The sequence below is a fragment of the Lycorma delicatula genome, chromosome 8 (assembly GCF_047948215.1).
Source record: "Lycorma delicatula isolate Av1 chromosome 8, ASM4794821v1, whole genome shotgun sequence".
In the NCBI taxonomy this organism is placed as follows: domain Eukaryota; kingdom Metazoa; phylum Arthropoda; class Insecta; order Hemiptera; family Fulgoridae; genus Lycorma; species Lycorma delicatula.
Window position 1 is genome coordinate 21,856,530 of NC_134462.1, and position 26,237 is coordinate 21,882,766.

The following is a 26,237-nucleotide window of genomic DNA, read 5'->3' on the forward strand; positions in this document are numbered from 1 at the left end:
AACAAGACTTAGAGGAAATTGATCACAAATTTAAAAAATTTAGATGCAGTGTAATCTTCAAAAAAAAAATATGTACCCTCAAAATCACTAAAAAAAAATTATCCTAGCGTGTAAAAATTAAATTTTTTTAACTGCTTAATTTCCTTTATTGACAAATAAAACACTACTTTAAATGATTACTAACCTACTAACCAGTTAACTATTTTTACCTGTTTACTTTTAGCAACTACCCTATGGATATTAACAAAAATACACCAAAATTCAGATAATTCTTGATATTCTACACTTATACAATAAAATACCACAATTACGTAGATATCTTGAAATGTAACTATCAATAAAAAAACATGTATAAACACACCATATTAATAGCCAGCTCAGTATAAACTTAATAAAAAAACATTTTTTGAATATATTCATTCTTCATTAGTTATTTTAATAAAATCTCAGTAACTCATTATATTTGTCATATGTTAAAACTGGTAGTTTTCATGATAAACCGATTTAAAATTTGTTAAAATTAAGCCAACCACAAAGACAGGTATCAATTTAAACAATTTATTGTTTTCAAAATTTATCTGTTCATTTATGTTTATTTTTTTTATATTTGTAAATATAACATTTTTCTAAATACTCCAATTTATTATTATTATATCTAAATTATGTTCCATATTTATTATTGTAGGTTGGTGTATAGTTAGGTGACCAACAGCATTTAAAAAATTCTTTCTTTTATTTTTTTTTACTGATAAGTCTAAAAATATCTGTTAAAAGGATTTAGTAGTTTTACCAATGTATATTTCTTTACAATCATTACTAGTAGTTTATTATAAACAAAATTATTTTACATTCAATGTTAAATTTTATGTATAGGATGATGGTTTACTGATAGGCTTCCATTATGTGCTATTATGAGTGAAATTTTTATGTGTTTTGAGAAATAGGTGCCCCCATAGTAATGCAGAATTTGAATTTACAAAATAAACCTTTATTTCTGCATGAATTGGCAAGCAAAATTGTGACATATTTTGAAAGAGTAAACTCTGATTAAATGTGGGAAGTACATGTTGAAATACAATGTGGGAACATTCTGCAAATGTTCTCCACGTCTCATATGATACTTGCGTAATCTTTTGAAAAAATTTACAATCACATTTTCATAGACTTTTGGCTCAATTGTTGTGATAACACGTCAGATTTCTTCAAGTTCAGGAATGGTTGGTATGTATTGCCGAATATCTTGGACTTTACAAATCCTCAGAGATAAAAGTCACATGGTGTAAGTTCACTGTTGCTCAAAATTTGCTGCCTATAAAATTTCTGCTTTAACATCTCAATGGTTTCGCATGCTGCCATCCTGCTGGAAGAATGTCTCACCAAGCCAAAATCTATGGTTTACAACTGAGGCTGCAAAAATGCTATTACCATCTCATGATAAATTGCACCATTGACAGTTTCAACACAACACTCTCCATCATCATTACTAACCAGATTGTGATTACTACATTTCCTTCAGGGAGCATTGCCAACCGAACTGAAAAAAATTGCTACAGTTTAAATCTTGCTTTAATTTTAAGACACCTTATTTAGGTATATGATTGTTAACCCATTCATACAATATCATTCTTTTGACAAGATATGTAGATAAAATTTTAGTAATTTTTTAACCCTTTTATAAAAAAATTAGAAACAGTCATTTTATAAATAAATTAAATTCATCCTTACTAAAAAATTAAAATTTCTGTAGAACAATGAAAATATTAGATCAGTATTTTTTTTAAATTAGGAACAAACATTAATAAAAAATAGAATAGTTTATTGAGATTTTAGAAAAGCAACACATTGTCATCCACAGAAATACATATCACACAATATGATACACAAAGCAGTCAAATATATATTTAAAAAAATACAATTAGGCCAAGAATAAAACAGAACAAATTTATAGTAATCTTTTTAAGTAAATTGGTAAGTTTGCATTGAACTTGTAATCCTATGCATTTATGGTTGGTTTTTGTGTGATTGTAACACATTGTGTAATAATAATGAAATATGTATAAGTACATGAAAACTATTCAAATCTAATTCACTTTTTGACCACATTATAAATACATGTCTACGTAGATAAAAAATAAATCCAGCTATAGCATCAGCTGATGCCATATTGAAAAATAGTGACAGTGGCCACTGAAGATGGGCACAAACGTGACTGAAAATGTTATAATGGAGATAATAAAATGTTACATATTAAACTAATTTTACTTGATTTTTTGTTGAAGTTTAATAGTGTCATATAATTATGTTTAATTAACTTAGTGTGTCTTTTAATTAGTTAATTTAGTCTATGAAATATTAATAATAACACTTAATATTCATCCATTACAAATATAAAGTTATTCATAATTAACAGTATCCTTTCATTAAGTTAAAAAATGTTATGTAGAAGATTTGTATAATTATTTTTTTTTTATATTGTAAATTTTGGTATGCATGCAGTATTTGTTTCTTGAGCTGTCAGTGTTATTTTTAAATTATTCATTTCGTGTACAGATATTTAAATATTGCTGTTGTTTGTAGAGCATGTTGTTACAAAGCATGATGAATGTTTTATACAAATATTATCTATATACATGCTATGTCTTAATTTATATGTGCAAATGTTTGTTTATATATATATATATATATATATATATATATATATATGTACAATAACATATTCTACATTGTTTATACATATATTGAGCATATGTATTAATTTTTGTAAAATGAATTTTATGCTGTGTTATTGTTTATAAATAAATTTTATAAAAAATAAAGATGCTGTACACCAAAGGACCCAGGTTCAGTTCCTGGTTAGGGTTTGAAAATGAATAAATCAACCCCCAGCATGAACAACCTTTACTGATGTCACATTGTTAGCTTGTAATTGTAGATATTGCATAGGTGGTGTGACTTAAAAAAGTTTTTAATAGATTGTCTACTTTATCCAGTTATTAAAACTATTGTAATTAACATAAATGTATTAGATAAAAAGTTAAAATTATTATCTATCAAAGTAATCTATTTGTTAAATAGGTTATCACTTAACAACTTCCTTGATAGAATAGTAGCATCAAAACTTCTCACTTTGAAAGGTCCCAGGTTTAATTCCCAGTCATGTTTGGAATATTTCATGTGCTATGAAATTTCTACACCAAATTCCTTTACACAAGCTATGTAATAAATTGATCATTATAAGAAAAAATACTTTCATTATCTGTAAAAAAAAAAACAAGTTATGAAATTTGAAGTTTGATAAAAGTTTTAATTTAATAACTGAATATTTGTAGTTTTATTATTCTCTTTATTGGTTGAAAATATTTGTTTAATAAAGTAAGATTTTAAATTTATCTACTTATAAAACTTTAACTGATCATACAATGAGTTAATTAGTTTTGATTGCTTACTCTGTTCATACAAGGTGTGAGGAAATACTGATAAGAAATTTTTATGAACATTAATCCTGTTAACATAAATTTTAAAAAATTAGCATAACTGTAGTTGTTAATTTATAAAAATAACTCTGGTTATATTATCAATTAAATAATTTTTAATTTTGATAAATATTAAAATCTATATTCCTATGGTGGTTACTCAATAATAAATAAATGTTAGTTGTATTATTTTAATTATTACTTATTTAGTTGACTAATATTTGTTTGGTTCTTAATTTACAGTCAGTTTAGAGCGGTGGTGTCGTTTAAGAGGTAACCTCCTTTTCTACTTTAAATCAAGAGATCAATGGTCAGAGCCTCTCGGCGTCATAATTCTGGAACAGTGCACTATTAAAATCGACACACCCTCTACTGAAGGACCATTTGGATTTAGTCTAGGTATTATCTGTTTAATCTCTATTGATTTTATTTAAAATATCCATGTGATTTGTAACATAAATTAAACTGTTGATTTTAATTATTTATGTTAGTAGTACATTACATGCGTACTAGTATAAAATTTTTATCATGACTGTAAACATCCTTGGTCATATGATATAGTATCTCCTGCATAAATATTTGATAAACCATAAATCCTGCTCATATTCACAAGTTTCACATGGTGAAATGCCCAGAATACATTCATCAGTTTGTAAAAATGAGACTGGTCACCTACATTGGTTAAGTTTCCAATTAGTTCAAATTGTATTTTAACAAAATTTTGTATTCCACTGAAATTTTAATTCTAGGGTTCATACCAATAAAAATCATTTTTAGGTTTAGGTTGACCAGTTTAGGTTGACCACAGCTCATTTAATTTAAAGTGGCATCCTTTTTCCCAGAGTAATAATCATGGTAAATCTGAAAGATGAATTTTAGATTAGGAACACATGTACTATAAATATGAAAGTCGTTCAGTAATCAAGGAGACAAATGGTAACACTGGAAAAACTATTTAATAGAATAAATTGAAATGTCTAAGGTTTAACTTGGCGCACCTGATAGAAAATATCAGCTGCTAAAAAAGAATATCCATTGTTTTAATCTTTTTTGTAAATCTCAAAATGTCAACTCTGCTCAAAGTGTTTACTATAGAAGAACAGCATGCAGTGACAAGATTTTTATTTTCTGAAGATATGAAACTGGTTGAAATTTACTTGTGAAGGTTAAAAGTATCTAATTGTGAAAATTTTTGTAAGTGGATCGAACAGTTTAAATTAGGCAGAACAAGTGTCACCAATTTTCACCATTATGAAAGCCCATTGGAGTTTTGACTGATGCAAAATCACATTTATGTTTTTATCTGCAAGGACAGGCATATAAAAATTTGAGAACTTGCTGTGCAAGTCATTAGCATCGGGTTCTTTTAACCTCTTTTACAATCATTGGTGTTCTTCATTCTTAAATGCTCTTCCCCTTAGTTGCACTCATTATAATTTCATATTTTTCCCCAATTAGAGAGATTATACTTTATTTCTACTAACAGTAATTATATCCTTGTTTGTTCCACTTGTGTTTGTGCATTAACACTCAAGTTCTTATTTGCCAGAGTCAAAGCTTCTGGTCATTTCTCAGAGCCGTGTCATTCTTCATCCACTTTAATTCCCAGGATGCTACTCCCCGAGTTATCCTAGGTATTGTAAGGGCATGGATTTTTTGTTTGTTTTCCTGTTTATTATGTTATACTTAATTGATAGTCTAAGTTAAGTTGTTGATCGTCAGGTGATAATTTAAATTAATAATTTGACAAATATATTCATTGCAATCACTCTTTTTCTATATTGATCAGAGTGAGGGTATCACTTGTAGGGCTAAATTCCTGTATTATCTACATTCCAATGGGCTTGGGTTATTATTTCATTTCTAAATTTCTGTAATATGCCTAAAACACAATTCATCTTATTCTTGAGAATGGCTTATGGCTATACAATTTTTGGGAATGATTTGACTCATGGCATGTCATCTATGACCATCACAATTATGAGACTTATGTACATATTTTGACAAAATTAACTTTTTTTAGCAAATACATTGACATGAAAATTTATTCTATAAATAAGTTATACGTTTTAACTTATATAGGTTTCTATATATAAGTTATACTGATAGGTTCAGTTTGTTCCAGTTGTTGTTTTAGATATCTTGTAGGTTATATATTCTTACCATATAATTTTTTTAAATTTTATTTTGTAGTTTTTGATGGTGGATTAAGTCAACATATTGCTGCTCATTCTGAACAAGAACGAGATGCTTGGTTAGAAGCAATACAGCTTGGCAGTTATGAGAGTATGCGATCACAGTTGTTAGCATTACAACAGAGGATGGAACTTCGTAGAGGTCAGGACCCTGATCTTGATATTCAGATGTGGAGGTTGCGTCGTGGACAACATCTTGGTAATGTGTTTCAATTTAATTTATAGTATTTATTTTCAAATACTTTTTAAAATGAATGTATTGTTATCGTCCTTTATTTTTGTAATTTTCATTTTTTTATGTAATTTTACTTAGGTATTATGCAGTTACCCTGATTTTTTAAATGGATACTACATCTTGTGAGCAATATTATGGTAAAATGTTTATATTTAGTAATTAAATAGCATACTTTGTGTTCTATAAGAGTAAATAAGTAAATTTTTCTTTTGCTTACTCTTAGTTTGATACAGTCGGGCTGTAGACCTTGGTATCTAAAGGTGAAGCGTACATCAGAAGAGCATCTTGGTAACACTTCAGTTATACTTCTATTTTTTAGTTATATTTTGATTTTGAATTAAAGTCTTTTATTTATGTGTAAAGAATGTTTATTGTCTTGAAAGCTAATTAATGCTTCAGTCCAGCTGCTATATGTTGGCTGCTATCTGTTTAAAAAATATATAGACTGAAGTTTGAAGCATTGTTTTTAAAAATGCTTTATGTCACTTAATTATGAATCAAATAAAATTTTAGCTTTTTTTGTTAATGAAGTTAGAACAGAAAAGTTGTTCCAAACATGTTTCATTTTTAGCACTTAATATTCAGTCGCTCTTTGTTTAAAAAAATACCACCATCCATTTGCCCCAAATTTAAAATTAGTTGAAAAACTTAACGTGAAAAAAAGAAGAAATTCATATTCCTCTGCATTCTAAAAAAGAGTTTGCCCAGTAATAGTTATGTAACATAATTTCTCTACATTCTTTTACTTATTTTTTCAAGATGTAGATTTCTCACTCTTGCATTTCTTATATATACAATTTTACATTTTTTTTTACAAATTACACTTTTTTTAAAGAAAAACGTAATCAAAATTATTAAAAAAAAAAAAAGTTTAAAAGATATAATAAATTAAATACTTTTTCAATTATTTTTCAAATTTTGATGAATTTAAATTAGTTCAGATTAAAAGTTAGAGTAAGTTGTTGGTGGTATTCATTTCTAATTTTTTTTTGCTAATTTGGTTGTTTCTAAATTGATTGTTAATCATTTATTCGGTCTTAAGTATTTTAACTATTGTTATCATAGATTTCGCATCATCTTTTTGATCATCATTGCATTTGAGCGTTGTAAAATAACACATCCTTCTCATATGTGAAAATAAAGTGAATGTTCACTGTAAATATATTTGTATATAATCCCAGAAAAAAGTGCTTATAGAAAGTAAAAACGTTTTCTGTAAATAATGAAGAATTAGTGATTATTAGCATTAAATTATGAAACATCTGAAATAGGTAAGCCTTATGTATTGAAGTAATAAGATAAATTAATTTGTGGTTCTTAAATGATGAAAGAATAGTGATACCAAGGGGAAAAAAAGATTTAGCTCATCCAAGTAATATATAGTAGAATGATAAAAAAATTACATTTTTTATAAGAAAACAGACTTAACTGGCTAATGCAGTTTTCCAGTATAAAATTTTATACTTAGGTCTTTATAATTTTCAAACAGATGGCAGTCCAATATTAAACAAAGTTAGTTATGTAAAGTTATAATAAGTTATTGACACATTACAGATGAAAATGAATTTTAAAAAATTATTCTACATTCACCATGTTCTGATAGCCATTGATCAACTTTCATGCTTGAGGGAATCAGTTTATAGTACTAGAATAAATTATAATCCAAATAATGTAGAAAGGACATGTTTCAGATAGGGGAAAACTTCAGATATGACAAAGAGACTCTTTTTATTAGAAAAATTGCAAATTAGTAAAATTTTGAACAAATGTTCTTGAAAACTTTCTTTGAATAAATCAGATTACATCCATGAAGTTTTTTTATTTCTCAAGGTTCTGGCAGTCATTTAGCCAGTGTTATTTTTTTATTTCTGTAGAATTATTAGTGGAACATATATTATTACATAGAAAATGTTAACTTGCTGTATCCTTTTTGTAATCAGGGGTTACTGGTTATAACAGTAAAATACGTATAATTATACACAGTGTAGCTAAGTTATTGAATAAAACTGAATGCTTTGAATAATGCGAGTTATTTTGAGTAACTTTTGCAATACAATATTGAATCCAATCTGAAAATAAATGTATTTAAAAATATTCATACCAATTGTTTTCTCTCTTTTTATTTCTTTGGTGATTTTAATATTTTTGTGGTTTTGGTAGTTATTGAAAAAAATTTTACTTTATTTCTCAATAGATTTTGGATGAAAATCACATATGACATGACTGTCCAGCTATTTAAAAATTAAGTTCAACAATTAAGTATGATCAGAAATTTGAGTCTATGTAAATTTTGTTTCTTGCTAGCAATTTTTATATGTAATATTTTCTATTAACTGTCTACAGTAAAATAATTTTTTTTTTTACTCATAAGTTTAACATGGAAATTTCTTTAATAATAACAAAAAACCCATATAAGACAGAATTCCCATTTCAGTTGAAAAAACTTCAAATAATCTAAATAATATGTTTCATTTGATTCATAGAAAAATTGCAAAATATCTTTGATTAGTTTTTTGCCCATATACTGTACGTATAGTCCAGAATTACAATGAATGTTGCCAATCTGAAATTGTGACTATTATTTTACATTAATCATTTTATTATTACTTTCCTTATTTTTTTGTTTGAAAATAAAATTCATGGTACTGAATTAATTCATTATACCTTTAAAAAACCCTAAAATACATTTTTTTTAAAAAAGATTGATTTAAAGCCCAACATTTAACAAATAATACAGTAACTATACCAACAACAGACTTTGCATATAGCCACGCACAACAGAAGGCTTCTTTCTTGTAGTAGGAGCTATTCTAAGCCAAAAAGTAAGTGTTATAAAAAAGACAAAGAACATTTTTATAGTGATTAGTCAATTTCTGGAGTAATCTAAAAAAATAATTTATCAGATACAAAGAAATCACTTCAAAAGGTTTTTTTTTTTGTTAAAAAATACTGTTACTGCAATATTTTACAAATGTATACACATTGTAATCAAGACTGAAGATGATGTAACGCTTGAAAAGCACTTCAATTGGTGAGTTTTGTTTAATTACTATACATGGAAGTTCATCTCCTAATATTGAAATTATAAATAAAGCACAGTAGTTAATATGTGTTTATCAAGTGGGCTATCAAGAGAGTAACTTATTTTCATTAAAAAAAAATACCCATACAACTGCAAAATTTTTATTAAATACAGCTTAAAATGATATATTTACTTACTTTTCTTCATTGTTGCCAGTCAGCATTCAGGCAGTTGGTTCATGGTTATCAAAGCAGTAGTATAGAACCATTTCTTTGAAAATATGAGAATCACTAAGTGTGAAATCTTGTCTTTAAGGAAGTTAGATGATCAAACACTGTGCATCAGAATTGTTGCAGTTAAGCTTGGCAATATATATTTAGGCATTGTCATGCAAGAAAATAATATCAGAGCTCAACGTACCATGATGTTTATTTTAAATAGCACTTAACTTTTTTAATGTCTTATGATGCTCTTCCAAATTGTTGTGGTACTAACTTGTTTGAAATCAACCAACAAGACTCTTTTTCTGTTCCGAAAGAAGTTACCATAATTTCCCCATAGAAAATGTTTACAAAGTTTACCATCTTTAAAGGTTTTGATAGTCTAGTTTTAATGTGATCACATCATAAAAATCTGAGGATATGAATCTGAAAGCTCCAAAATGTTAAATTGCTGATTATCTTAAACTGAGTCATCAATTTTCTTAACAAATTTATCATTCACAACAGTCAGCCAACTACTTATTTCTTCTTCATGGAAATCTGTCTTCTTATTTCCAAACTTACTACACCATTTTCTCTGTAACACCCATACTCTTTACACTCTTTCTGTAAACTTTGTCAAGTTTATAGTATTGTGCTAAAATTGAATATTTAATCCCATTTCTTACTTGCTGTATTTAAGATATAAGTTACTTTTCAGGTAGACCACTTATTAAAAAAAAAATTATTTAAAAGAAATATATTATATATATATATATATATAGTGTGTTCCATGAGGAGGTATACACTTTTGATTTAGTATCACTTGCCCATTCCCCCATCGATTCTATTGAAACTTTACAGACTTCTTAATGAAGATTCTAAAAATGTTCTTTGAAAATTTAAACCTTCAAGAATTTATATAAACAAAATGGCAGCTTTCAAATAAAAACATCAATTCCAGATAAACCACATTTTTTATTCATTAAAAAATAGCTGGTAAAAATGATTAAAAACAGATGTTGAAGTTAAACAGCTGTTCAAATTGAGTAAAACAAGTTAATAATTAGTCATAACCATGAATAATTATCTAACTGTTTTTAATTATTCTGGTTCTAATTATAATCTGTCTTTATTCATTTTTACCAGCTATTTTGTAATGAATAAAAAATGTGGTTTATCTAAAATTGATGTTTTTTTTATTTGAATGCCACCATTTTATTTCTATAAATCCTGGAAGGTTGAAATTTTCACAGAACATTTACAGAAAAGGTCATTCATTAATGGGTCTGTAAAGTTTCAGTAGAATCTGTGGAGGAATGGATGAGTGACAGATACTAAATTAAATGTTTATACCTCTTTGTGAGACACACTATATATTTAAACTCCATTAAATAAACCACCTAGTATAGAATATTGAGATAAGACGTATCTTCTTATTTTAATTTTTCATGAAAGTATTTTCAAAGGATTATGCATCCTCAGTCATGATTGAGATAATTTCATTAATGCATAATAAAAACCAAAAATAAAATACTAAAATAATGAAATTTGCGTTAATTTAAATGAATGCTGCTATCTCTTGCAGTTTTCATTATTATAAGAAATATATGTCAAGAAAACTATTTTGAATTTAATAACAGATATTATACACAAAAAAAAAATACCTTACCTATGGGATTTCCACTATCAGCAATTATATCAAAAATATATTTACAGGATTTTGAGAGTAAATTAATTTATACATGATATAACTCTTATAAAGGTTTAATATGGACAAGGTATGTTGATGATATTCTCATTATATACCTAGGTAATGAACAATGGAAATACCCAAATAATGAACAGGTATACCTGGTAATGAACAATGAACATCTAAAAATATTTAACAAATAAAATTCTTATAATGAAAATTTAAAATTCAGATTTGAAATAAATAATAATAGCATGTAAAATTATTCAGATGTCAGTATCAAATTAAACAAGGACAACCAAATTGAAACATAAGTGTTTAGAAAACCTAAATCAAATAATGTAACAATTCGTAAAAAATCAAATCGCACTTGGTCTCATAAAATTAACACATATGCAAATATGATTATTGGAGTAATCCAATTCACACATTATAACAAAGAAAAGTTGAATAATGAAATGAACATCATAAAACATACAGTGGTTGAAAATAGATATGATACTACTTTAATTAATAATATTAATAAAAAAAACTATAAAAACATAATAAAATAACTACCTCACAACCAATATATAATAGGACACCAAAAAGAGTGAAAAATATACAAGTATTTACACTCTAATAATATCATTGAAAATATTACTAAAACTTAAAATAAAAAAGTATTTAAACCAGCATACAAACCTAATAACCACCTAATTAAATATTAAAAAAACAAACAAAATTAATAATAATAAAATAAACAACATGTATAGAATTTATAAAATTAAAATGTAATGATTGTAATGGTGTTACATAGGAAGAACAAATACATCTATAAAACTAAATTTCTTGAACATTATAGAAATTACAAAAATTATAAATTAGGTTTATCTTACATGGCAGACCATCTCATAAACAATAAACATTCTATTTGTAATATTAACACAAATCTAGATATATTAGAAATTAATAAAGATGACATAAAAGTAAATATGTTAGAAAAATATTACACGTATAAATACAAACAAAATTTCAATTTCATAAACCATCAGAAGTTTATGAGGGAGATAGTCTTATAAAAACTGCAGTAGATAGCAACACTCATTAAAATTAACACTTAATTTTCATTATTTAGTATTTTATATTTAGATTTTTGTTATGCAATAATGCAATTATTTCTAGTATGACTAGGATGTGGAATCCCGCAAAGGTACTTTCATGAAAAATTGAAGTGAGATATGTCTTATCTCAATATTCTGTACTGTGGTTTATTTAATAGAATTTAAATATAATTTTATATTACAAAGAAATAATAAGAATATTAAAAAGATTAATTACATTAATATATACATATAATTACAGTATTTATAAAAACTAATCTTCACGTATTTACTGCGTATTATTTTCTCTATTCTTCACAAGCACTTTCGCAGAGGTCATTGCATCATCAAAATGTATATAATTATATATGTTAGATAAAGTGCATCTCAAAAAATTGGAATATAGGAATGTTTGTTTACCATATCAGTATACTGTTTCTGAAGCCCAATCATCATGTTTAAACTTAACTTGTTCATTAATTACTTTTTTGTTGCTCTTTTTTATTACACATATTTTTTCAAGAGTAAGGGATTTAAATTTACTATTATTTATTATAATAATTTGCATGTTATCTATTTTTGATAATAATGCACATTTAATATTTCTAATCTGATCAGTATTACTAAATATCTACTATATTCATGGGATTGTAATTTTTCTGTATACTACTTTATGAACTCATGCTTTTTTATAAATATTATAAGTATATTCTTTTATTAATTAATCTAATTTTGTATTGCTTGTTTTAAATACAGTTTCATAATTAAGTTTTTTATTTAATAAGTTTTTAAAAATATTTATACGTGTTAGTATTATAATTTAATGGTATTTGTAAATTATTACTTTTTGTGCTTTTAAAATTGTAAGTTCATTAATTTATTATTATATTCAAGCGACATTTTAAAATTAATTTATTGTCCTTTACATTATAATCATTTTCAGGTGTTACGTGTTTTATTAGATTAATCTGTTGATTTAACTCAATATTATCTTTTACACAGTTTATGGCGCTATTAATCATATTACAATATGTTGCTAATTTTTTATGGTATGCGCTTATTGATTTATTAATTATTGTTATTATTGGTAAATATTGGTTTTTGATTTATACTCAGTCTTAATTTATTTTTATTCTTTTTTTATATGGATTAATTCAGTTTATTTGCAACAATAAAGTAATAGAAATATGCAGTTGGGTGCTATAATTTTTAATTGTTTATAGATCCATGTGAACTTCCATTATGTGAAATATCTTTGGCTTGTGATAATTTACTTTGTGATGCAAACGGCCGGCCACCAAATCCTGTATTATTAGTACAAGTCTATCTACCACAAGAAGGTGTTTTACTTAAATATGCAAAGACTGAAGTTTTTGAGGTAAACTATCTTGACAATCTTGTTTTATCAAATTATTACCCAATTTTTACTATAATACTATAATAAATTTATTGAATTACTCAAGTTTTATAAATATTTAAGATCTGCTATTAATTCAAGTAGTAGTTTATATTAAGTTACTGTGTTTGACCTGGTATTCATTTGTACTTGTTGGTTAAAACTATGAAGTTTTTTTTTGTTTAATACAGAATTGAATTCGTTTGCTTTTTAAGGAATTTTTTTTACAATTTTAAATGTTTGACATGATAGAAGTTACTGCTATTTTATGTACAACTAGTCACTATATTTATAGCACTACCTCAGTAGTAATAGCTTTTGTAAATTATTTGAAAGGTAAAAAGAATACATGTAAGAGTTGAGGAAAAAACTAAAAAGAGGTTGGAGGGACAGTAAAATACAAGATTTTCAGAAGATCTCTCAGAGGAGGAATGATTCAGGGAGCAGCAAGAGGAAAAGATAACACTATATAAAAGTAGAAAAAAAGAAGAAGAAATACATGTTCTCAGTTCTTCAGTGTGTCGTTGATTTACAACCATTCAGTTTACTGATAACTGAATAAAGGGTTGCATAAAAGAAAAGAGGAATATTCACTACTATATGTTATCTGCCTGTGCAAAATTTTATAATATATTATCTTTATTACTAACCCTTCCTAATGTGAATTTTCACTTAAGGAGTTATCAAGAGGAATCTCTCTTGACTTAAAACTCTCACCAATTCATCCCACTTAAATATTCTTCTATTCCAGCTTATTTTAATAATTTCATTTTCTCTGTATTTTTATACTCCAGTACTGTGTTTTTGGTATTGTTTTTTTTTTAGTGGGAATTTAAAATTTTAGAAATATCAGTTTTCTTACCTTTCCTGATCAGTTGATGAACCTTTATTACAATATCTAACTGAACAGTTTAGTTAGAAAATTTTTGTTACATACTAGCTGTGATATATTTTGCTTTTGTATGATTTTTCTAGTATGCAATGATTATTTTACATTTAAAAAAAAATCATTATAATGATTAATTTTCATTGAATAAGTAATTAGTATAATTATTAGGACTATATAGGAACCATAACTGTTCAGTGATATAATCGTAGAAAAATGGAAGTAAAAAATTTAAGATAGGCAATTATTGTAGAAATGATTGAAATGAAATCTTGAAACAGGTATTGTGTTTAACTATAAGTAATATTATGTAATTTAAGGACAAGTATTGAAAGATGTAATAAGTTTACACTGTTGTTTTCAATGATCTCTGAATGAGGCAGCTCTTTGTGAATAGGCATCAATATTTCAGACATATTTTAGTACAAGGTGAAAATGAAGAAGCATTCTGTATCAGCTGAGGGTGGTTTGATTGATTTAGAAATTAAATGATTATGGAGTTTGAAATGCATACATTTCAACTGCTGAATAATATTCTAATATTTTGCTAAGTACTACAGAAGAAGATTATTTCATTCATTCATATTAAATGTAAGAGGGACAAGGTTATTTATATTGGTAATGTATGCTGTAGCAAATGTATGTAGCCAAACAAATTAAATGCATGGTCAGTTTCAGTGCCATAACAGACTATATAACTATGTTTCTATACATTTTATAGTAATTTATTTTATTAGTTGTGGCGATAAAAAACTTCTGTGTCAAAGTTTGAATATTTATTTATTCAGTAGTTTGTATTCAGGGGTTTACCACATACAGAGCTGCTTACATATCAATTATTTAACAGAGTATTTAAATATTGAATCAACGTAGTTCAATGCAGTGTTATAAGAACCATTCAATAGATTGCAACATTATCTGTTGATAAAGGAAAAAATATATAATGCAACAATTTATTATATTTCCTAATGTTTACACATAATTTACAAACACATATTTACACAAAGCAACAGGCATTTTAATTATATTATTATATATTCCTTAATTTCAAAATTGATAATTACATTATAAATTTGGTACATAGTAAATCTTAGAATCTAATAATCACTGTTTAACCATATTTGCCACTACAATGTTATTAAAAGAAAGAGATAATCAGTGTTCACATCCAGATCAATTATACAAAGCAAAAACAGTACATAGAATTTTGCATTAAATATAAGAATTCAACAACTGTAGAGGATACTGAAATTAACTAATGTTATTATTTGTGAGTGAACATATACAAACATGCAAATGCACACACAACCCTATACATTTATCTTTAAACATTTCTCTGCTTAAATACACATTACTCATCCACATATCTAGGGTACTATAGATAACAACAAGCATAAAACAAGCAGCACAATAATAATAACGATAAGATTAATCTAAGACTAGTTCTTAACTAAGTTCTTAACTTTACTAAGACTAATCAGAGTTAATGTAATAACTCTATGAATGTAATAACTCTATGAATGAAGATGATTCCAGAATTTAATGACATGGCAAAGCTTGAATGTATAACATTTGAAGTAAGTTACCCTATTAATATTAATTACTCTATTAAGTGGAATTCATGGTGCTTAATAACTTTATGGTATCATATATATATATATATATATATATATTACAAAATATAATGTATATATTTTTTTGAAAATTCAAACTATTCATTAACATATTGACTACTGTGCTAGTAAAATTTAATATTAAATGAAATATAAACCACCAAAACAAAGTAAATCGATAAGTTAAACACCATATTAATTACAAGAATTGATATTCATGGGATCCCGCATCTTCAGTTGTTATTAAACTCTATAATTACATTAAAACAATTGAATTTCCAGAAAACAATTTTGACAAATTATAAATCATAAATAAATACAATTTGTTGAAATTGTTTTTTTTTTAAATTTTGAATTTTATTATAGACAAATATGCAAATTCTGCTGTCCAGTACTGGAACGATATGTAATATTTAAAAATGTCATATTTTTCTTTATTCTATTGTCATTATTGCCAACCGTTAGATTGTTTTTTTTATTATGTTTTTAATTAAATCATCATTTTCGAATGCGATTTGGAGGTTCATCATTTTATATATTTTTTTTTTTTATATTTTAAGTGTAATATTTCTTGAGTATATTCATTTTTTATCATTATTACAAATTTCCAAAATCTAAGTTATTTTTGTAATGAGTTATAGTATGTTCATTCTAACCAATGGTCAGCTACATAAAATATACCTCTTTATTTGGTTTTATATGCTGTATAATGTTCTGTAAATCTTTTTTTAATAATTTGTTGATTTTACCAATATAAATATTATTACAATCTTCTCTATTATTGTTATTTTTTTTCTTTCCGTAGCGGACTATTATTGTTATTATCTTTTAGATATTTTACAAGTTGATTATTTGGTTTATGTTTATTGTATTTATTTTTATCATATTCATTAGTAATTTTTTTTTATTATTTTGTGTAATTCTATATTAGGGAAAAACTATTATTAATCTTTGTGCACTATTTCCTGCTGTTGTGTTTTTATATGATTATCACAGTATTTTTTTATTTTTTTTAATTTTATCATCAAAACCATTAACTATTGCTATTTGTTTTATTTCATCTATTTCTTTTTTGAGTTTATTTTCATTTTTTTTTTTTATCATGAATAGCTCTAAATTTCATGTTATTATTTATATTAATTTTTTGTGATCATTGGTGACTACAATTTAAATGTATTGTAATATTATTTGTTCTGGGTTTTCTAAAAATTGACTTTTCTATTATATTTATTTCAATTTCAACATCTAGAAAATGTATTTTTCTATTATTTTCTATTTTGTATGTAAATTTTAATTTCTTATTGTGATTGTTAAGTTTATTAAAAATGATCAGATGTTCATTATTTATAATTGGGTTGTATATGACTAAAACATCATCTACAAATCTTATCCATAATAGTATTTGGTGTGTACTTATTATACAATGAACTATTTTATTTTTAACATCTAATTTCAAGAACCTAATTCTCTTAAAAATAATTTTAAAAAACAGAATCAAATAACAATTTAAAAATTTTACTAATATATTTTTGATAAAGAAAAATTAATAATTACAAAACGCTTTCAAATTTAATTTAAATGATGAGCAGGTGTAATAAAATGAAGAATATCACAATTGATATTGAACACAATATTGAAAAAATGGATAATTTGGATAAGAATCAAATAAGAAATATAATAAGTCATAATATAAAGTAATATAAAAAGTATAAGTAATATAAAAAAATATAAATAATAATAATAATCCATTTTAACCCTTTAAACTCAGAATTTCAGAAAGTCATTTAAAATTTTCATCATTTTACCTTAAATTGTCTTAAATTTATCTTACGTTTTTGCTGGGCGTCGATGAATCAGTCAATCAAGACAAGTTGCTTTATAGGTACAGATTAGATTAAAGGAATAATTTTTAAAAAATAAAACGCCCAACAAACAAATTTTTAAGAATTGTAGAAAATGTAATATGTAAATATAAACCAATATTTAATTATAATAAATTAAATTACCATTCAATATATTAATCCCTATATACCATCACCCCCAAAACTCACCGGACTACCATAATTACATAATAATAAATAATCCTATAAGACAACAAATAACAATACAACAAATAATATTACACTACATTTAAATTCTAACCACCCATGGTCACAAAAAATAAATATATTTAAAAACATACATTACATTTAGAGCTATTCATTATAAAAAAAAATAATAAAAAAAAATAAACTCAAAAAAGAAATAGATGAAATAGTTCTTTAAAAGGAATACCACAAATCATTATAATTTTGGCAAAATGTGTTTTTAAATTAATAATGTTTTATTAGAGCTGCCTTTATATTACATAGCTGCTTCTAACCAGACTAATAAGCTGGCTAGGCAACCAGCTGAATTAAAATTCTGTATATGTGTTATTTATCAAAAGTTGACTAAGTTTTATAATATAAGCAGTACTGATGTAGTGTATTCGTACAGTTGGTATACCTTATGTATTCCCTTTATATCATAAGTATACAGAGTTTAGATTTTAGCAGTGGTATTATTTACTCTGCTTCTAACGGTTTCCTTCAGCACTGTTTAATTTTTTTTCATCTATTTCCTTTTGTAATAGTTGGTGGAAGTTCTTTTCCATTTTAATTGCAGTTCTTCCTTCACAGCTGTTTTTCCTTTATTGTTAATTGAAATTTATCATACCTTAATAATTTTGTTAAAATTATAGTTTGATGAAAATATGTTTTCCATCTTTAGCATTGTATTTTTTTTTATGACTGCCATACTACCAACCACAATCATTACAAAATAACAACCGTGGTGACAACCATCACAAAATAAGAAAAAGCCAACAAAGGGGTTACAAAACTATTCTGGTTTTGCCCTTGTAGATTTTTATTTTAAATATACCATAGGGTTTCTAAAATATTAATGACTTAATTATTCAATGCTTAAAGTACAATTAACATCACATCCCAACCCCGCAGGGGGAAGACACTCACCTTGTGACGTTACCGGTTGCCACACCACCCCCTCCATTCCAAACCCTGAGGGGCTTTACCGGAGGTTGTCTTTAGACCCTCTAACTGATTACAGTTCACAGTCATCAGCCAGGCCTCGGTTGGGATGCCGCCGATGTAAATGCCTCAGCAGACATTTGCATCAGTAAAATACAAATCAAATTTTGCCTTCAAGTAGGCCTCAAACGGACATCTTTACATCCAACCTAACATGATTCCCTCAAAGTAACTGACTGAAACCGCGGAAGCGCGAACCCTGCGCCTAGTCCAGATTAGACAGCACCATTCATGACTGTGAATGCCTCAGAAAACGAACAAGTTTGAAGTTAAATCAGTGCAACACTCATACCAATCAAAATTATGTTTTACGCAACATAGAAATTCAGACTTAGACCCAAAAAAGTCGATCAATTTAGGTCACCTAACAAGGGGAATGTAACCTCATTCCGGTCTGCCCAGGAGATGGGGACAAACCCCGCACTCCCACCTGTCCCATCATGGAATCTCATGCGGCATTACCAAGTCATGATCAGGACTGCCACTGGCGGAATGAAGCCACATCCCTGGTCGCACAGGCTACTATACCCTGGCAGCACAGCCACCCCCACCCACAGGAGCCCCAAATCAAATCGCCAACAACACCAATATAACCATGGCACGATGCCAACGTGCCTACTTCCAACCAATCCAATGTCTAGGCCAGAATTCTAGCACTTGGGATCCTACCACGATCAAATACCTCGATTAAACCCCCTCTACAGACCTATACACCACAAGGGCACGAAGAAAACCAACCACTATAGACCACTCTTTGCGGACCATCCAGTTAATACGGAAATTCAGAAAGGAATGTAGCCTCTCAAGTTCCCTAACAGCTCGTGAACGTTCGACCTCATATCGGGGACAGATATAGAGGATGTGGTCCAACCACTGTATCATAGTCCCACAATCCGGGCATTGGCTCGAATCCACCAAACGAAACCTAGCCAAACTTGCCCAAAAGGCACCATGCTTGGAGAGAAACTGTATGATATACTGATTGGGGGAAACCCATCTAATCGCACCTAAATTAGACACTATAGGAAATATACCATGCGTGTAGTGACCTGTGGGGGATTCGTCCCACCTTTCCAAGACGCAAGGCCCTGGTTTTCAATCTTTCCTGTTTTCATTCGGACGTCAATAGATTATTTAACTTGGAAATATAGCATTCCTTATGCTCATTAGCCAAGCTATCTATTGGTTTGATTCCAGCTATAACACGAGACTGTTCTATAACCGTCTATAACAGCCAGCAAGAGGAGTCGCTGGGCCCACAGCAAAATGTCCACGTAACACCTAAAATCCAAGCGGTGAGCCCACAGGTGCATCATATAGCATAATAGCCTTACTGTCACCTTTGTAAAGGATACACATGGTACAGTAATTCAACTCCCAATCGGGATGAATTACTCTACGGATTCCATAAAAAGCATCAATGGCCCTTTTTGCTACGTACTGTCGATGTTCCTTGAATCAAAAATTCTCATCAAAGATAACACCCAGGTTTTTTTGAGCCGTAACGTACTGAATGGTAAGACCAGCCATCCAAACCCAGATTCGTCAGGAAGCAGCCAATCAGCCCTTAAGCAACATCACAATTAACATCACACCAAAAAAAAATTTATCAAAATAAAAATCAATTTTTTTTTAACTCCTTTGCTCAATACCTACCTCATACAACATTTTTAATTACAGCCACAACTTGAAAAATAGATGAATTATCAGAAATAACAAAATATAATTCTTAAGTTGGGACCTATCGAACCTTCATTTTTAAAAAACTTTTTTTTTTCTACATTAGATACAGTTGGATTTTCAGTGGTTAAAATTTAAGTTTAAAAAATTGATATATTATTTATTTGCTGTCCCATTCGGCTACTTCGTTTTTGAGGCTTAAAAGTTTATTTATTGGAGTAATTCTTTAATAAGTTGGTCCAGTTTGATGTTATTCAGCAAAATAAAACAAAAAAAAATTTGTTTACAAATCAGGTTGAAAATCAGGCCAAAGCTGGGATATTTATAGCCAGATATTTTGTTAAATTTTAACCTTTTTTGGTTAGCGGAATTTCAAGATATGATTCAAAATCTTTTTATATAATAGCTTTCAATATCCCTTCTCCTAAATCTGATTGACCTAAAACTTGGAATTCTAAATAAAAAACTGAATAAGTACTTTCATTGTATTAAATCTTAATTTTCTACAACCACTATATAAAAGGTTGTAAATTTTTAATGGCTAAAACTACCCCTTCCCCTTTTTTTTTGATTTTGTCCAAAATTTAATGCCATTAAAGCCCCATGAATAGAAATTTTTTGAGCCATTTTCAAAGAATTTATGTAGAGTCAGACTAGAGATATTAACCAAAATATTGGCCAACACATGTAAATATTTGCACAAATATCTTTTGAATATTTGTATAACATTTTTTATGTTTTTTGTACTTAAGAGGTCTTGAAATGGTGACATTAACAAAAACCCCAATACCCAAAATTTTGGCTGAATGCTATTTTCCCTGTGTGTGTGTGTGTGTGTGTGTGTGTGTGTGTGTGTGTGTGTGTGTGTGGGCGCGCACGTGCATGTCCTTGCGGGCGCACTGCTGCAGCAGAAATACAACTAATAGTCAGGAAAATAAAAATAAATAACAGATAAAACTATTTTTAAATATGTGTATTATGTAATCTGTTAATGAAGCAGTACATGAAATTGTTCTATACCACAAACAAGATAATTTTTATGTTTAATTTGCCTTAATTCTACAGGTTCTCTTCAAATAAATTGAAACTCAAAAATTACTTGTAAAAGAAGAATGTTTTATAAAGTAAGAAAACTCAATTTTTTTAATCTTTCATATGATTATAGCTCTTCAAAATCAAGCTTTTGTTAACTTATAACTACTATAATGTTGTTTTAATGATTTACTAAGGATATGGCAAGGCATTTAACATATCAGTTACAGGAATCTTTTTTTATTTGAAATTATTTATTTATTTTTATTTTTTAAATTAATCAAAATTAATAATATTTTTAAATATTAAGCTTATTAATCTTAATTTATCAAAATTTGAAATAATGATTGCAACTCAAACTCTACCTTATGTACTGAATATAGAGAAAGGTTATATCAGTTAAGTAAGTTTTATTTTGAATTAATATTTAAAAATATAATTAAGTTGTAATTAATTTACAGAGAAGCAGTAATCCTAGTTTTTTAAATACAGTCAGCTTTAGAGCTAGTGATGGTTTAACTGGTAATTCAAGAATTAGGCTGACTGCATATGATGTCTGCGAACCAGTTTCACAGACAGCTACACCTATTGGTAGTGCAACTGTTACATTAGCTGCATTGCAGGTCAGTTTAGAAATTAAATTTCTTTCATGTATGGTTCTTTATACCTCTTTTATCCGCAATAGAGTTTTAAAAATAATTTTTTTTATCCCATTCTTATTCATTGCATGAAATTTAAAAAATAAAAAAATGGCTGAATTTTTCTTTTGCTTTGCATGGAAAAGTTTGTATAATTTCTTATTTTCTTGTATATTTTTATTTAAATTTTTATAACATTTGTTTTTAATTTGTAATTAAAAATTAGATTTGAAGATGTAAAAACAATTTATTTGTTCTAAAATTTGTATGACTTAGGCTTCATTTGATCATATAAGTGTTCTGTACCTGCTCCTTAATAAGGATAACATTTCCTAATACAGTGTAACCCCGCTATAACATGGTTGTCGGGGGACTTACGTAACACTCGTGTTATTTGTAGAAGTAAATTTTAAATCACAAAGGGGATCATTTAAAAAAATAAGCGAAAAAATTAAGCAATAATGGTTTAATAGAAAAAGCAAATACATTATAATGTGTTCTTACATAGAATTAAGTTAAGTGCAAAAGATAAAACATTTTTTCTTTGAATGTAAATTATTTTTTAAAATAAGAAGTAATTGTTTTTTGTTTCACGGTTGTTCTTTATAATATATGAATTTATACTTCTTTGTGAATGCAATAAATGTCGATCATCACTATCAATTTGTTGCTCCATCCATGTTATTAGGTACACTATTTATATTTTCCAGAATTTCTATTGAGGGTGTAGACCTTTCTGTAACAACAACCTCTGCAGCATCTTTCCCTTCTTCCTTCGACAAATTATTGTTAGGTTGTAGAACAGAGTTTAGAGTTTCTTCGTAGGTCATGTAATGAGCAACAGGTGTTGTTTGATTGTCTTATTGAACTCACTCATTGAGACCACTTGCAAACAATTCTTGCCCAGTTTAATTTGACAATTCCAGTGCGTGTATGTCAGAAAAAATATGAGCATTTCCTGTTTCAATATCATCAGTATTATTCTGTGACAATACCAACAGTTTTTAATTGTAATAGAATTTATGTTACTCCATGCTGTTCCAGCACTGTATATAAAACTTTAATAAATTAATTTAATTAGTTTTAAGAAATTCTGTTACAAGTGACAGAATTTACTCAGAATTAGAAGTAATTCTGAATTAACGATATTAGTCAGTAGCTCTCATTGTTAATAAGCTTTAAATGTTTGAATAATTCCTCAGTCTAATGGTTGGATCAAAGATGTGGTGTTCTTGGGTAAAACCATTGCTATTACTTTCCCATCTGTAGATTTCAGCAAGTCAGTAGGCGGATGAGCAGGGCAATTGTCAAGAAGTAATAAAGCTTTTTCTTCCAATTTTCAAACTCAACTCGTAAGTAATTTTTAACACAAGGCACAAATTTGTCGTTAAACCACGTTAAAAAAATTTTACACGTAATCCAAGCATTTTTATTATTTTTAAAAATAACTGGTAATGAATTCATATTAATGTGTTTGAAGCAACCTGGGCTGGCATACTTACCAATGAGCCACGGCTTCAACTTATGGTTTCCTGACTTATTGGCACACAAAAGAAAAGTTACCCTTTCTTTGTTCATTTTCATGCCAGACTTATTTGGTACCCACTTCGCATCTAATGTTTTTGTTGGCAATAGTTTATAATACAAAGCAGTTTCAGCACAATTATACAACTGTTCGTCACTGAAGTTTAATTTTCATTGTTTGAAGTGTTCTTTTCTAAAACGCATCTTGAGTTTAATTAAGTAGATTTAATTTTTTTTTTACCTAAGTGTTTCCTGAGTAAGTGAATCCCAAAAATTATTTTTACTTTAGAGGGAGTAGTTCTTTGACAGATATTTTTAGAAAAGATTTAACACTTGGCTAAAATTTCAATGATGAAAATTTATATTTTTATTTAATAAAATAAGATTTCATTAAATTGGATTTTGCCATCCATGCATAATCCTGTATAAACAGAAAGATCAGTAAACATTGAGATTATGGCCTACCATTGTGTATTATGTAGTAATTGACTGTATAGCACAAAGTTAACATGAAAATATGAGGAACAGTCAAGTATAAACCAAAACTTGGTTGCAGTTTTTTTTTTATTCAGTCTGTATTTACATTACCTTTTAAACATTTATGGTAATGAAAAATGTTTTATTCATGTAATGTAAAAAGTTGTGAGACATTTCAAAGTTATATTAAGTGTCCTACCTCTTCACTGTTTCAAATCATTGACTTCCCAGTGTTTCTAAATGCTCCAGACAAATAGTCGCTTGGCTACAAGGAAGTAATTTGAACTGTCTAATGCATTTGAGTAGTTTTTATTTAGTTACTAAGGTAGTGACTAATGTACACTGTTACATAGGAGCAGTGCATTTATATTGTAATTTCCTGTCTTTTGGACTGATAGTCTTTCTCAACCTTGGCTAATTTAATTAAAATATGCACATTTATTGTGTTCTCTTATCATAAAAAAAAATATGATGCACACCATCCCTTTATAGTATAAAAACATGTGGCAAGAATATTACCAGCAGGCAAACCATGTTTTTTCCTTCAATAGATCTGCTTCCTCTTTTTATCACCATTGTATACTAGTCTGCTTCATCTTGCGGAGGAATGTAATGCACCGAGGTTTTGTCACATGTAAGGTTTTGTCACAGTTCAAAAATGAACTTTGCTTCACATCATTCCAAATCATTGCTCATTTATTTTCTAAAACTTTTATTTTGTATAATGATAATAGTTATTGCTTACTCGCATCACGTTTTGCTATTACAAAAGCACACGAGATGATAAGGCTCCATGAAGAGGGATTACAGGCACGTCCATTAATAATCTAATCAAATTTAAATGTGTTCATTCATATGTATAGACTTACAAATTAATAGTTCAGGTAAAATTAGATTCTCATATAAAGTGCAACTTAGCACTTTATTGATGTAACTTTATTTTTAATGCAGTATATAAATACAATGCTTGCTATGCGGGAATAATGTTACTCGTCTAAGTATGAAAATTTTGAAATCATACAGATTTCTTTAAAAAAATTTAACATCTTTTGCTTGCTGAATTCATTTTTGTTCATTAAAATAGTAATGGAGATCTTTTATCTCTTGCAGCATATTTTTTACTTTTTTTTTATTTATTTGTTATTACTTTAACGTAAAACTTAGTTTTCATTCCTTTATATCATTCTCAATAATCATTAACAGAAAAAGAAGAAACACAAAGAATATAATGTGAAAATTTTTTTTAATTTCAGTTTGTGTTTTGAAAAAGTTAAACAAAAAGAAGAATAGAACAAAATACTTGTCTTGCTAAAACAAAACAAATTAAAAAAAAAAAAAAAATTATATGAGATTAAATTAAAAAAAAGATGTAGTTAAATAACCCTTACTTTTTTCTTGTTTAGCCTCTAGGAATCACCGTCAGGTTTACTTCCGAGGATGATATGTATGAGTGTGAGATGTAGTCTTGTACAGGTGTAGTCTTCGACCATTCCTGAGATGTGTGGTTAATTGAAACCCAACCACCAAGGAACACTGGTATCCATGATCTATTATTAAAATCTGCATAAAAGTAACTGCCTTTTGCTAGGACTTGAACGCTCGAACCATCAACTTCCAAATCAGCTAATTTGGGAAGACGCATTCACCACTAGACTAACCCAGTGGGCTATAGTTAGATAACCCAGATTAACATTTTTTTTTACTATCAAAATGAATAATTTCATTAAAAATAGGAACATGCACATATCCTTAGCTGATAGATATTACTACTAGAGGAAAAAAATGAAAACATAATTAATCAATATTCCTATTCTTAAAGAATACTTAAAATTCTTTCAAATTACTAATCCATCCATGTCATCTTGTAACACTACACAATTTGCGTCAATATCTTCTGTAAAACTTAGCCATTTTTTCTTTCTCCCCTGAAACTATGTAAAATATTGTATTGGTATCCATAGGCAATTTATTGTTTAAAAAAGGACCAAGGAAAACAAATATTTTTGTGGCATAAAAATTT

The 26,237-nt window shown here is 27.5% G+C and overlaps 1 protein-coding gene across 2 annotated transcripts in view; it reads left to right on the forward strand.

The window, feature by feature from the left end:
• Positions 1-26,237, forward strand: part of LOC142329033 (inositol polyphosphate-4-phosphatase type I A) — a 125,305-nt gene that overhangs the window by 55,337 nt on the left and 43,731 nt on the right. For both annotated transcript variants that reach the window (XM_075373288.1, XM_075373289.1), the window contains exons 3-6: positions 3,717-3,872; positions 5,667-5,867; positions 13,124-13,278; positions 22,040-22,201. In XM_075373288.1, coding sequence (XP_075229403.1) covers positions 3,717-3,872; positions 5,667-5,867; positions 13,124-13,278; positions 22,040-22,201 — 674 coding nt within the window. The remainder of the gene's footprint in view (positions 1-3,716; positions 3,873-5,666; positions 5,868-13,123; positions 13,279-22,039; positions 22,202-26,237) is intronic.